This window comes from Phoxinus phoxinus, assembly GCF_949152265.1.
Source record: "Phoxinus phoxinus genome assembly, chromosome: 10".
NCBI classification, from domain to species: domain Eukaryota; kingdom Metazoa; phylum Chordata; class Actinopteri; order Cypriniformes; family Leuciscidae; genus Phoxinus; species Phoxinus phoxinus.
In genome coordinates, this window is record NC_136885.1 from 26,001,063 (window position 1) to 26,015,142 (window position 14,080).

At 41.9% G+C, this 14,080-nt stretch overlaps 2 protein-coding genes across 3 annotated transcripts in view; both read right to left on the bottom strand.

The window, feature by feature from the left end:
- hivep3b (HIVEP zinc finger 3b) overlaps positions 1-14,080 on the bottom strand; it is an 80,766-nt gene that overhangs the window by 44,949 nt on the left and 21,737 nt on the right. The window lies entirely within an intron of this gene.
- On the bottom strand, positions 7,668-13,219 carry LOC307005671 (uncharacterized protein; the record flags this gene model as incomplete). Its single annotated transcript, XM_079626041.1, has 3 exons — positions 7,668-12,660; positions 12,743-13,057; positions 13,138-13,219. 3 exons carry the CDS (start codon positions 13,217-13,219, stop codon positions 12,041-12,043), a joined length of 1,017 nt encoding a protein of 338 aa, XP_079482167.1. The 3' UTR covers positions 7,668-12,040.

The window sequence follows — 14,080 nt, forward strand, 5'->3', positions numbered from 1 at the left end:
GACCCTACATGCGTCATTTATAAAACATGGGTGAAGACGGCGCTTCGGAACCCGAACATGTGTGCAGCTGCGGAATCTCTTTCGGTAGCATTCTTGACCCTCCCGAAGACAACGCCTGTGATCCGTTGGATCACCACAAAGACTGGTCATCGGCTAAAACTATCAAACGTCGCATAGACTTTGACACATGCATTGGAAACGATTGGGGTCCTGGTAATATTATTAACCCTGAAACATTGAACGTGCAAAACGACCGCGGTCCAGGTATCAAAATCGACCCCGACAAAGTCGAGGATTCGGACATGGGGACATTCAAAATTTTCAAGCTCCATAAAGATCAGGCTTCTTACGACATATCTAAAATCGACCGGACCCTCCCTCATGCTAATCATGCCTTCGACGTCACAGACGGATGTTTCGATGTCTTGGGGTTCAAAATCATAAAAGCCGCGACCGCGGTTTTACTCCAACATCTCATCGGAACGAAGCTGAAGGACGAGTGTGAGGGTTGCGAGATTGATCACCCGAGTCAGTTGCAGCATTCCTGCCTGTTTGACCCTCCTAACTACTACTTGGACACCCATTTTGATGAACTTTCAACCAAACTGTTTAGACCCTATTTTTACGCAATCATCGGTATCGTGCTAAAACGTTGTGGGTTAAAATCTCATCCACAACGGATTCAAGGAACGGTTGGGACTATTCTGCACGAATTAAAAGACGAACCATTCATCGGCGCTAAGCTTGAAGAAATCAGAGTCGGACTTCTGGAGAAACCCTGCGACGAAATAGTCCACGACGTCGTCGATCTCTGGGAAGGTCTCGCAACTGTGAATGGAGAGTGATCAAAACCCCACCAGCATGGCTGCTGCATTTAGCCGAAAGAGTTTCATGGAATACATGTTTAAAGGACATTACAGAAGACAGTTGATTTTATTGCTGCGTAAAATCCGGCACCATAGCGAATCAGATGATGAATGTGATGATGATGATGATAATGATGTTGACACCAAGCGTGTAAGAAACCTCAGGAAACAGATGAATATGTTAAGAGGCTTACCTAAATCATGGTCTGATTTAGCAAACATGTGTGTCAATGGTATTGAACCCCCATGTGTACTGATAAACGATGCTCTGACTATGATGATTGAATGTTCTGATGAGTTTGCAATCCCTGACGTGCTCTGTATGTGTACGTATGTATCAGATGTATGCCGACTATTGGATTTAAAACGAAAAGACAATGATGAGGACGACAGTGATCGAATTATCATAATGTTTGTCAATCGCATCCTAGATCGTAACATGATGGCATGCCGAAACTTCCTTTTCTGGTTAGACAATCATTGATGTTATTATTATTATCCTACTTAGATTGTGCATGTAACGTTGTTATATCTAATTGTTCTATATTTCATTATATCCATTTTACTTAGACTAATCACGTAACGTTGTTATATCCAATTGTTCTATATTTTATTATTATATCCATTTTGTACTAACTTCATTATATTAAATTTACTTAGATTTTGTCGTACTAACATTATTATTATTTTCAATTTACTTTTTTTGTGATGGATTTATTATTATTATAACCATGTCTACGATCTTGTATTATATTAATACCATTTAGTTAAATTGTATATCCTGTAACTTTTTTAATAAAAGATTGATTCAAACCACATGTACGAGTTATTCTTTTACAGCGGTTGAAACGGCAGCATGACGGAGCTCATGAAAAAGACTTATTATACACCCTCCAACCCTGGTTCTTTAGGGGGTAAAAAACGATTAAAAGACGCAATCTTAAAAGATAGCGGGGTTCATCTAAGCGATAAAAAGGTTTCAGAATGGCTGTCTGGCGAGGATGCTTACACTTTACACAAAACAGCCCCTATAAAATACAAGCGAAATAGAGTAGTAGTGTACGGGATCGATACGCAGTTCCAGGCCGATCTAGTCGACATGATCGCATATGCAAAGGATAATGATAATCATAAATATCTGCTGGTTTGTATCGATGTATTTACAAAATTTTCATCGGTTCGCGTATTGAAGAATAAGACTGGCGTAGAGGTTGCTAGAGCATTCGAGTCTATACTCGAAGAGGGGCGTGTACCGCAGAAATTGCAGACGGATAAGGGAAAGGAATTTTTTAACAAACATTTTCAAGATGTAATGAAAAAGTATGATATTAATCATTTCGCTACCGCTACCGATTTGAAAGCCAGCGTCGTGGAACGATTTAATAGAACGTTAAAAAGTCGAATGTGGCGGTTTTTAACGGCTACAAATTCGCGACGATACATAGATGTTTTACAAGACATTATCCAGGGGTACAACGTCAGTTATCATCGAAGTATCAAAATGAGACCCGTGGACGTCAACAAAGCAAATGAGGGTCAAGTGTTTCAAAACTTGTACGGGGATATAAAGAAGACCGAGAGAATCGCATTTAATTTCAAAGTCGGTGACGTCGTCAGGATTTCTAAAGTGAGAGGCCCGTTCGCCAAAGGTTATGAGCAGAACTACACGGAAGAATTTTTCACCATAGCCGCGTGCATACCGCGCAAACCACCAGTCTACAGACTCACAGATTATGACGGTGATGTCATCGAGGGAGTTTTTTATGAAAAAGAGCTACAAAAAATAATCGTCAGTAAAAACAAATCTTTTAAGGTGGAAAAGATTTTAGGTCAGAAAAAACAAGGGAAATCTACGCTTGTTTTAGTGAAATGGTTAGGATGGCCTTCAAAATTCAATAGTTATATAGATAAAAAAACTCTGGTGGACTTACAAACACCTTAAAACAAGCCGGCGTTTAACGGATGAGATCATACGGGTGAAGAAGGGCCATGGATGATCAAGGTTTCTACGTTACGCTACCGTGCAATGCATCTTTGGGAGTATACCCCGAAAATCGTATATCCGCCTACACAACCAGGTTAGCAAAAGCTATAGAATTGAAGGGACAATGGGAGGTCGGGCTAGCCGAAATCGAATATCCTAGAAGCTGGTATAACTTTAATGATGAAGATGGTTATTTCGTCCTACACACTGCCCCAGGACTGGCGAATAACGCGGGGGCTGAAGACGCTGGACCTTTTAAAAAAGACTTATCAGGGTTTTCTGTATCGAGGAGATTACAAATAAGCGGTGGGTACTACGCCAACATTCGTGCGATCATCCGTTTGATAAATCAAGTTCTCGCACCCTCGGCAGTATTGAATCACGATGAATTAAAAAACAAAGTGTTTCTGGTTGCGAGACCCAACATTTCAGTTAGCTTTCAAGGTAGACTCGCTACTATTTTAGGTATGATACCGGACGAGGCTCTCGGACATTCAAACCATCATAAAGAAGGTGATTTTACTACGAGCGTCATTACGTACGCTCCTCATCAAACCGATATCAACGCCGGGTTCTACACATTGTACGTTTACACCGACATCATCCAATATCAATCGGTAGGCGATTCTTACGTCCCGCTTTTGAGATGTGTACATATATCTGGTAAAAGCAACGATACCGTCATTGCTAGATACGACTCCCCACATTACGCATCAATAAACAAGGATCATATCACCAGCATTACCATAGAGTTGAAGGACGACCAAAACCGCGAAATATCGTTTTCTTACGGGAAAGTCATCGTGAAACTACACTTTAAACCAGCTAATCATTCTATTCTTTAAAAATGAGTTATTACTATAACCCTAGAGACTCCCATGCCGCGGACTATGTGGACTATTACAGAAATCAAGCCGGAGGGGGTTTACCAGGCTATGCCGGGGGAGGGGTTATGTATGGGGCTGGGTTAGGAGGACTTTTCAGAGGTCTGTTCAGGATGGCCATACCCCTGTTAAAAAGAGGATTTAGCATCGCGAAACCCCACCTAAAATCCGCTGCTAAAAATATAGTATCCGATGTCGTCTCAAACGTATTGACGCGAGCACATGGCAATAATGCTAATGCTCAAGACGGGTCAGGATTGATGGTCATGGGACGTAAGAGGATGTATAAACCGCCTGGTGCGAGGAGGCGTGGTCAATGCGGTAATAAGAAGAAGAAGAAGAAAACAACAAGTGGAACAAAGAAGCGACCAGTCATACGCAGAAAGCGTAAGAAGTCTGTTAGTCGAAAATCATCCGTCAAGAGATTCATAAAAACCATATTCTAGCATGGCGCTACTGCATCGTATGTCAGGAGAATGCATCAAGTCCGAGTTGGACTTATTTACCCTACCGCTAACACAAACCGTTATTGAGAAAAACGGTTATCTAGAAATATCGCCTTTATCCGCAATTTCCGACAGCGGTCCGTTAGAGTTTTTTATCGCTGGCAATGGTGACGATTATGTGGATCTAAATAACACGATGCTCTACCTACGGGTGAAAATCACAAGACCTAATGGTGCCGACATCGTGCATCCTGCAAGGGTTGCGTTAATAAATTATCCTGGAGCCACTATATTTTCACAAGTCGATGTGACCCTAGGCGATCGTCTAATATCTCAGAGTTCGAGCACCTATCCTTATCGGTGCATCATAGAGAGTCTGATCAACTACAGTAAAGATTCGTTGGAATCAATTTTCTCCGCAGGATTGTTTTACAAGGACACTGCTGGTCATATGGATTCTAACGATCCGGTTGGGCGTAACGCGGGGCTGACGAAGAGATCGCTCTACACTGCCGAAAGCAAGGTGGTTGAACTGATGGCCCCTATACATAGCGACATATTCTTTCAAGAAAAACTTTTGTTAAACGGTGTTGACATCAAGATACGTCTAATTAGAGCAAAAGATGAATTCTGTCTGATGAGGTGCGATGATGTAGCTTACAAAATAAAAATAGAGTCGGCATCCCTATTTGTCAAGAAAGTCACCGTGGCACCGCCGGTGAGACTGGGACACGCCCAAGCATTACTCTCGGCAACAGCGAAGTACCCAATAGATAGGGTGGTTCTAAAAAATTTCTCCATACCTGAGGGGACACGCGTTTCAAATCAAGAAAATCTGTTTTTAGGAACCCTACCAAAATCTATCGTTATAGCTATGGTCGACAATGACGCATTCACCGGTTCCTACGAAAAAAACCCATTTGCATTCAAACATTACGATCTGGAGTTCCTAGCCGTCTATGTCGACGGACAACAATTCCCCTCCAAACCTCTACAACCTAATTTCGGAGATGGTTTGGCAGTACGCGAATTTTATCAGTTGGCGATGACGACGGGGAGACATCTTAAAAACCAGGCGCTCTCCATCGACAGGAGTGATTTCCTGAACGGATACACACTTTACGCATTTAACCTGACGCCTGATGAAGACTGTGGTCAGCACATATCGCTCATCAAGTCCGGGAATATCAGACTCGAAGCACGATTCAGGCAACCGTTGCCTAATACCGTTAATTTATTAGTTTACTCAGTATTTGACTCGATTTTGGAACTTTCTAACCGCAGACAGGTATTACTCGATTACTACTGAGATGAATACGCTACAACTCACCGCTATCATGGATAAAATTACGTGTAGGACTCATTTTCTCGGGGTTCTACCATGCGATCAACTACCCAAAAAAACGCTGAGGATCTTACCGTCGATGGTCATCATAAACACACACCCTGCTAGGCTGCCGGGAGAGCATTGGGTCGCCGTTTATTTACCCCAAGATGGATCGTCTTGTTTTTTTGACAGCTTCGGCAATCCACCAGACAGTCCCCGCTTTCCAATCAGCATCAATGACTTTCTAACAACCAACGACGTTGATGTGTTGCATTCCGATAGACGTGTCCAGGATTTTTCATCGGATACCTGTGGACAACATTGTGTGTTTTTTCTCTATCATTTAGCTAGAGGCTACGACTATAACCATGTGATGAAATTATACACTGATGATTCTATTAAAAATGATAAAATGGTGTCCCTATTTGTGAAGAGATTAAGACCATATGTTTGTAATGATAAAATGTTATCTTGCATTCACTGTGTGCAGACCTGTTTGACGTATAAATAAAAAAGCTTAAAATCATTATATATTTGTTTATCGTCTTTTTATTTAATGTATACACAAAATAGAAAGATTAGTTAAAATTCCAACCACCGCTTTCGTTTGAGAGCCGGTGATTTAAACACATAGTCTTCGAACTCTGGAACTGCATAAGGTGAATATCTCTGTGTTTTTTTATAAGGTCTAACACGGCGAGGGCTTGGGGTGCCGGGTTTACGCTTTAGAGAGTTAATTGCGTGTCTGACCCGTTGATTCGGCACTGTAGAAAATGGAATGTTTAATTCAGCAAACGCTCGTAGAAACTCGGGCCATCCTATAGGTCTCCGATCATCCCTAACCTTTTGAGGCGCCGTAACATTTTTTAACAAATCGACCATGTGTGACCCTCGTACGGCGTTACCCCTGAACACAAACTCGCCCGATTCGTTCCATGCACTTAGACCTTTAGCTTTAGACATCTTGTCTAATATGTATCTGCTGTTTTTCACGCTTCTCGAAGGTACATTCTTCAGAACTTCATCGATAATATCCTCCGCCCCCTCAGCTAGGCCGTCTTCAACGATACCTCCAGCAGCAACACCCACTGATTCATCTTTATGACCGGAATCAGTATTAGGTAACGAAAGCGTTAAAACGCTGCTCTCGCGATCGCCTTGTTTAACGATGTTCAAAAACCTGGTAAGGGTGTTGGTGTAAAGTTTGGCTTTTTCGTACGGATTCATGTCTGTGCGACGTAGAATATTTCTTATGGCGTCATCCAAATCGTTCTCTACGCTCCGTTGAATATTCTCGCGGGGGTTTTCACTCTTCATCTTATCCAGTTGATGGTGCGGAACTAAATACATCTTCTCTGCATACTCCATCCTATCGATTCGCTATTAAACTTGTAATAAATGGGACTGCGACACTTAGGAGCGGGAGTAGGAATCCGCCCTTCTGGTTAAAGACTCGCTTCTTGGCCGTTATGCCAATTTTTTTATCGGCTACAAATTTGATTTCGGCTTTTCTCTTTTTCAGCGTTCGATACTGTTGCTTATTGACCGGGATGGTACCGTAGAGGATGTTAAGCGCCACTTCGCACAGCGCTAATATGAATTCGTCGGACGCCGATTGTAAAATAAGACGTCGCTGTTTAGGATTGGCTTTATGTAACAGTTTTAACACAGGCAAATGTTTACAAAGTCTGGCAGACATATTGATTTATACCGTTCTTCTTTTTTTCGGAATATAAACCACTTGACAGTCGGAAAGCAATCCTGTTCTGAGACGGTAGTGCTCCGGAGTTTTCGCTTTATAGTCTATCATTAGATAACCGTATGCCTGATTGACCGCGTCGTGATAACACTCCATAAAATATTTTGTGTTTCCTGGGTACATTTGACGTCCTAGCATCGCCACTTGATTGACGTCTCGTGGATTTTTAAACAGAAACATATAATTGGCGTTTAAGCTTATGGTTCGGCTGGACTTACCCTGGGCAAATAAATTTTGTACTATGTAGATAGAGCTGAGATTGCGATGGTGACAATATTGGGTGAAAACACGTTGAAGTTCCAGGTTACCGCTAGCTTGCTCCATTAAATCATCCACCACAAGCAGGTTTGTCTTGGTGACAGGCAGTAAATCATCATCATTCAGAGTCTGGGGTATTCCTTGCACAAATTTAATGTCGTACAATTGAAGTAAATCATCATACAAAGTCTGCCAACAATCATACAACCAAACAATGTTTTCAATTTTCATGGAAATGATATTCAAACCTTTTTCCAACAAAAGTTTTACAAAATATGACTTTCCAGAGTTGGAAGGTCCACTAACAACACAACTGAAAGGATGTTGAAGTCTGAAATCAAAATCGGAAACATCCTGACCCGCTCTATGCAGCATCTGGTCAGTAGCCATAAGGAAGGGTGGTGAAATCAGCCAAAAGCCTACGTTTATTATAGACCACCTTAAACCTTTTAACGACTGATTTGTTGTGCAGTGTGAGAGACTTTTTATTCCTCACAATGTCTTCCGTGTGAGCCAGGATGTATTTGGATCTATCGTGCGACGTCACATAACTGTCAACCAGACCAATCAGGGATTCGAGGCAGATAGCTTGAGAATTTTTAGCATTCAGGGTTATCCCCTTAGCTTTCATGCACGATTTACCTTTAGCCGTTTCAAAACCATACGATTTGGGTCCGCTCGAGCAAAAGACTGTTATATGGTCATTATCGTCTAATTCGCTCGTCAGATCCCCCAAATAATCCCCGAGCGGAGGCTCCCAGTCCCCATCCCTAGACACAAATATGACGCTGTCTGTGTCAGAGTATAACAACCGATCGCCGAGTCGGTCCATCAATTCGTACAATTCGAGTCGGGCGTGTGCGGTAGTAAAGGCGCCTATAAAAACATTCACGTCGCGTGCTTTGCAAACATCCTCTTTGGAGGGTTTATGCTGAACGAGAGCTACGTCTTCTGAGATGAATGAGAAATACGTCAACGTGTCGGTATTACCAAAAACGATTCTGGTGAAATCTTCGGGGTCGCTCACCAGAGTCGTTTGGGGCAAGTTCTGTCTTAAAGAGAAGCGCCCCCACAGACTATTCAGAATTAATTTTGTGATTGCCCTCTGGGCGGCGTTGTACTTGATCTTTTCAGGGTCGAGTTGAATACCCTCTTTTTCAAAATAGTCACGAATGTATGTCTCTTTCTCAGCATCCGTAACAACATTCGTCGGGTACCCCGACGCTTGCTGTTTCAAACGCAAGAAAGTTTTTACGTATTCTGCGAACAACTCGTCTGACTGTTGTGGAAAATGCCAAACCTCGTCTATCTTGGCTATCACATAGCCCTTCTCAATGGCTTTTAAAAGCTCGATACTGACCCAACACCCCGAGAGCGCTCTTTCCTTATCTGTGTGGGTACAGCTCGTGGTCTGGTTTTGATCGTGAGCACACTTCGCACAGAGAGGGAACATAAGTTTTCCCTGGCATCTGTAAGGGAGAACCGGGTGAAGTAATTTGCGGGGTGGGTATACGGTCGCTTTGATAAGCCCGTAATAATTTTCAATCGGTTCAAAATCTTTGAAAATGATTTGGGGGTGTTCAATCGGGTAGCTTTTCCTCGCCTGACAATACGGGTACAGACTGGTGAAGTCCAGATACCTAATTTTCTCATCGGGACTCGTCTTGTGATAGAGCTTATAGGCGTTCGTTCTCCCACCGTAGAGAGCGTCTCGCGGGTTCAATCTCTCTGGCGCCGAATAATCGATCATAAATTCAATCACGGAGGGGTCGGTTTTTTTCATATCGTTCCATTGGCATTCCCAAATAACTTCGATTTGCAAACCGTACGCGTTCCGCAGAATTTCGATCTTATCGTCAAACTCGTTCCTGAGAACCCCGTAGGGTACTCCGGACAAGGGGTGTGTCTGATGAGGTGTAAAGCGACAGCAATGTCCATGGAAAAAGCACCCCCCGTACTCTAGACCATGTTGAACCCCGTCGTGTTGGTAATAACCATCTAAAAAGTACTTACCGATCGATACTTCGCCGTGGTTGACAGCGTGGTGAACGTCTACGTTTCGTGTCTTTTTTATGTACTCGAGCCATTCGATCGAACCGCTCGAGTATGACTTATTCTGATGGACGTACGCTTTGTTATGCGTTAGGGCTAGCGTGTTTCTGTTGAGATAATGCGTTTTGAAGACCCCCATCGAACAGCCGGCGATCGTAGTGAACGAAAAAGGGTCGAGTTGGGTACAATGAATGAAAGACTCCCTGTATTTCATGCATCCTTCGCGTAATAAGACGACGTCGTTAACACCATACTCGTGCAGTTCTTTCTTGAAGTCAAAGAACTTACCCTCAACCGTACGGTACCATTCGCAAAACTTTTGTCTTTCTTTGACCGACATGTTATCGTAATTGTAGAATTTTTTGTCGGGGTATGGACCGAAATAATTCTCATTCCCCGCCCGGTTAAAAAGGTGGGGGAAGTAGCCTTTTTCAATCGTCGTTAAGTCTAACGCCGCGGGCATTTTGGCAAGAGCCATTGGAAAAAACGAGTAGCTATCGATATATCGCTGAGCATACGCTTCATCGTACATGAAAATTAATTTACAGCCTTGCATTATGACGTCAAACGCAATCCCGGCTTTGCAGAAATACTGAAGAATTAAAAAGGAGTCAAATCGAGATGAATAATGAGCAATGAAGCAGTAACCATTATATCGGGGTTGTCTGAAGCGATTGATTAGCTTAGCGATGCAGTCGGTGCCGTGAGCGGTAAATTTCTCACCTTTGAATGTGATGGCGCAAACAAAATTGGCCTCGTGCCTACCGTTTTCGTAACGCGTTTCGAAATCGTAGAAGATATATTTCTCGCACGTTTCCTTAGGTGCTAGGGGTTGTATGAAGCATTGGTGTTCACCATCACCCGTTAGGCGTTCTCGACAATGCACACATCTGTCGGGGGCGCATGTGTGTTTGGTTTTCTTATCGCCTGGTTTAACATCATAACGCCTGTTACATAGTTTGCAAAATTTTATAATGTCGCAGGCGAGGTGTTCCTTACCGGGAGCAGAGTTTTTTTTATGCATTTCGAAGCAATAGGCCGATTTACAGTAACGCAAACAATCGGGGCAATGTATGCTTCTTGCGGGGAACGTGTAACAATCTGGATCGAAACAGATGTTACAAACATGCTTACATCGGTGGTCTCTACGGTTGGTGTAACTTTTATAGCAGAATGCACACACGTATGGTGAACCCAGAAAACCCGTTAAGTTCAGTATCAGGTAAAAGTGGCTTTTGTGGAGGTATAGGAAAACTGTTTTTGGATGGGGTTCATCAGAATTTTTGAACGTTTCTACGATCATAGCATTAGATCTGTGAAATACAACAATTTTAATGTCTAGCGCTCGTTCAAACGATGATATGTCTCCAAGGCCGATTTGATCTTGGATTGAGAACCCCACGTTGTTTTGGATAACGGTAGCCTGTTTTTCTAACTCGCTCTCGGGTAATTGCGGGTTAAGAAAACGGGCGAGACAGATGGAGAAACACAAATTATTCGAAATATTTGCGGGGCAGAATAAGCTTGTCTTTTTTCTTTTAATCACCTCATCAACAGCCAGGTCTGTGAGTTTACGACGCACGCCTCCATGGCTGTGCAGAGCCACAGATGCTTCAAATTCAACGGATTCGTCAGATAACACCCGATTGTTACTCTGTAAAACTTTTTCAATTTGATCAAAAACTGAATCTACGTCGTAATTATTACCGCGAGTTAAAACTGCGTTGACGGGTTCTTGGAGACTGGGAGCTGTCATTGTAATATTGATTACGGGGGCAGTCTGGTCGAATTCTCTAGCAAAATTAACAATCCCTGAGAATATGTCATGTAAGTAAGTATGATAAGAGGCCAAATCTGTGGAGTTAATCTCTCTCAGATTCAAACTCCTTCTCAGCGTTACGCTATTGAAACGAGATCGTGGTAAAACATGATATCCGTTAACATCCCCACCGTCGCGAATCAATCTATCGATGTCCGTACGGCTTAATCGCTGCTGTGTATTAGGATTGACATTACCTGATGTCGATGGTTGTGAAGTATCGTCACCGTCAGGGACCTCTGGTGGTGCTGGTTGATTGTTTAAAACACCGCCGAATTGTACAACAGAATCGAACATATTCATATTCGGATTTACAGCTAATTCAAAAAGATCAATATTAGCGATGGATTGCGATGATTCTAAATTAACCAAATATTCTTCTAAAGAATTCGGAAGCATACTTAGCATTTCGATTTCGGCCGGTGCCAGTTCTGCGTCGTCTGCGTCAAAGCTTTTAACACCCTCCATTTTAGATTTCAGACCAAAACATGAAATATAAAAGCATAAATGTAGTAGTACAAAATCAGAGTAAAAAAGCAATCAGAAAATCTGTAAAAAAGTATATAAAAACAATCATGTAATAGTACAAAATCACAGTATTAAAAAGCAAATATGAAATACATGATATGATGGAACAAATCTATTTTACTCATCCGACTGTTCAACAAGAATGAGAAGAAGATGATGAATCAAAAGTGTCAGTTCACGATGGAATTCACCGAACATGTGCGCGTTTCTATTGACACGACGAAACATCTCGTCGGACAAATTTTGAATAAATCGATCTTGCGCATCGATTCTACTATGTATCTCCTGCTGAGAGTTGCGAAGATCCCGGTTCAATGAGGATAATCTACTATGTGTTTCGATCTGCGCATCACAAAGCTGAACTTGCAGCGTCTCTATTCTACCAAGTGTTTCGATATGTGTATCGCGAAGCTCGGCATGTAGTGACTCTAAACGGCTTTGTGTATCGGTGTGTGTATCGCGAAGCTGGTGTCTCAATGATTCTACTGAATCAATAAGCGCATACATGAGAGGAGTAGGACGATCATCATCATCAACCGACCGAATCTCCGGTACTACTTGTTCATCCTCGATGTCTCCTTGGTCTTCTTCCGTCGATTGGCGAACGCCGTTGTTTTCATCAATAGTTTGATTAGTGTTTATGACCGATACCTCAACCTCAATGTCACTCGCCCAAGAACCACAGGACCACGATTCCAGCTGTTGACTATTCCAATCCGCCACATCATCATGATTTCCTGGTGTGTAGAAAAATAACAAAATCTTAAGGATCTGTTTCAATTAGAATTTTTTAACTTCCAATAACATAGTTAGTCTTACCATAAAACACAGTCGTGTCAGGACTGGGCCGATAGCCACATGTCCAGCTGGTAGATGGACCGGCTGACTGGTTGATAGGTTGGGTATCAGCGGTAATGGTAGGCGGGGTGGATGGTGGGGTGTTGGGTAGAATGGTCGGAGGACCGGCAGGCGGGGTGATAGGACTGGGTGGTGATGCGGCAAGCGGAACGGTTGGCGGGGTATCGAACGAGCCGGAACCGTCGGTCTTTCTGACCTTTCTCAAAGGTTCGTCGCTCGCTCCTGAGCTCTCAGCATCATTATCATCATCATGCGTAAGATCTACGACATCTAATACTGTAAATTAAAAATTATGTTAAAATAATTGAATTAAAATATTTCATTTAAATTTATAAAATATTATAAAAAGTGCTCACATGCATCATTAATGGCTTGCAAAGCGGCCGATTCGACGTTCGGGGTATTCGTGCCTGGAAAATATAAGACCTGTTTATGCATGAAAGACAAATTGAGAAGCTGATTTTATACACATCAACTGTGAATAATAAAACACATAGGCCTGTAGCATGTAATATAATGTAACCGAGATCTCTACCCTTCAGCCTCGAGAGGGTAACTGCCGCTAGAATCTAAAACGGTTGTTTCTTTTACCAAATTTGACCAACCCTCCGACATACACACACACACACACACACACACACACACACACACACACAGACACACACAGACACACACACACACACACACACACACACACACACACACACACACACACACACACACACACACACACACACACACACACACACACACACACACACACACACACACACACACACACACACACACACACACGGATTAAAAAAAAAAAAAAAAAAAAAAAAAAAGATTTAAAAAAAAAGATTTAAAAAAATGATTTAAAAAAAAAATAAAATAAAAAATTAATTATAATAAAATAATGATAATTAAATATAAATTAATTAATTAAAATAAGTTTAAAAGATTATCTATCTGAAAATCAAATCATAATGTAATACCAGTTAAAACCGCTAGATGTCAATATTTCACAAAACAGAATGTAATAGCAATTAAAAACCAGGATGTCATACTAATTAAAAACCACAAGATGGCAATATTTTACAAATAGAATGTCATACCAGTCACAAACACTAGATGGCAATATTTACAAATAGAATGTCATACCAGTCATAAACACTAGATGACAATATTTTACAAATAGAATGCCATACCAGTCCCAAACACTAGATGTCAATATTTTACAAATAGAATGCCATACCAGTCCCAAACACTAGATGTCAATATTTTACAAATAGAACGCCATACCAGTCCCAAACACTA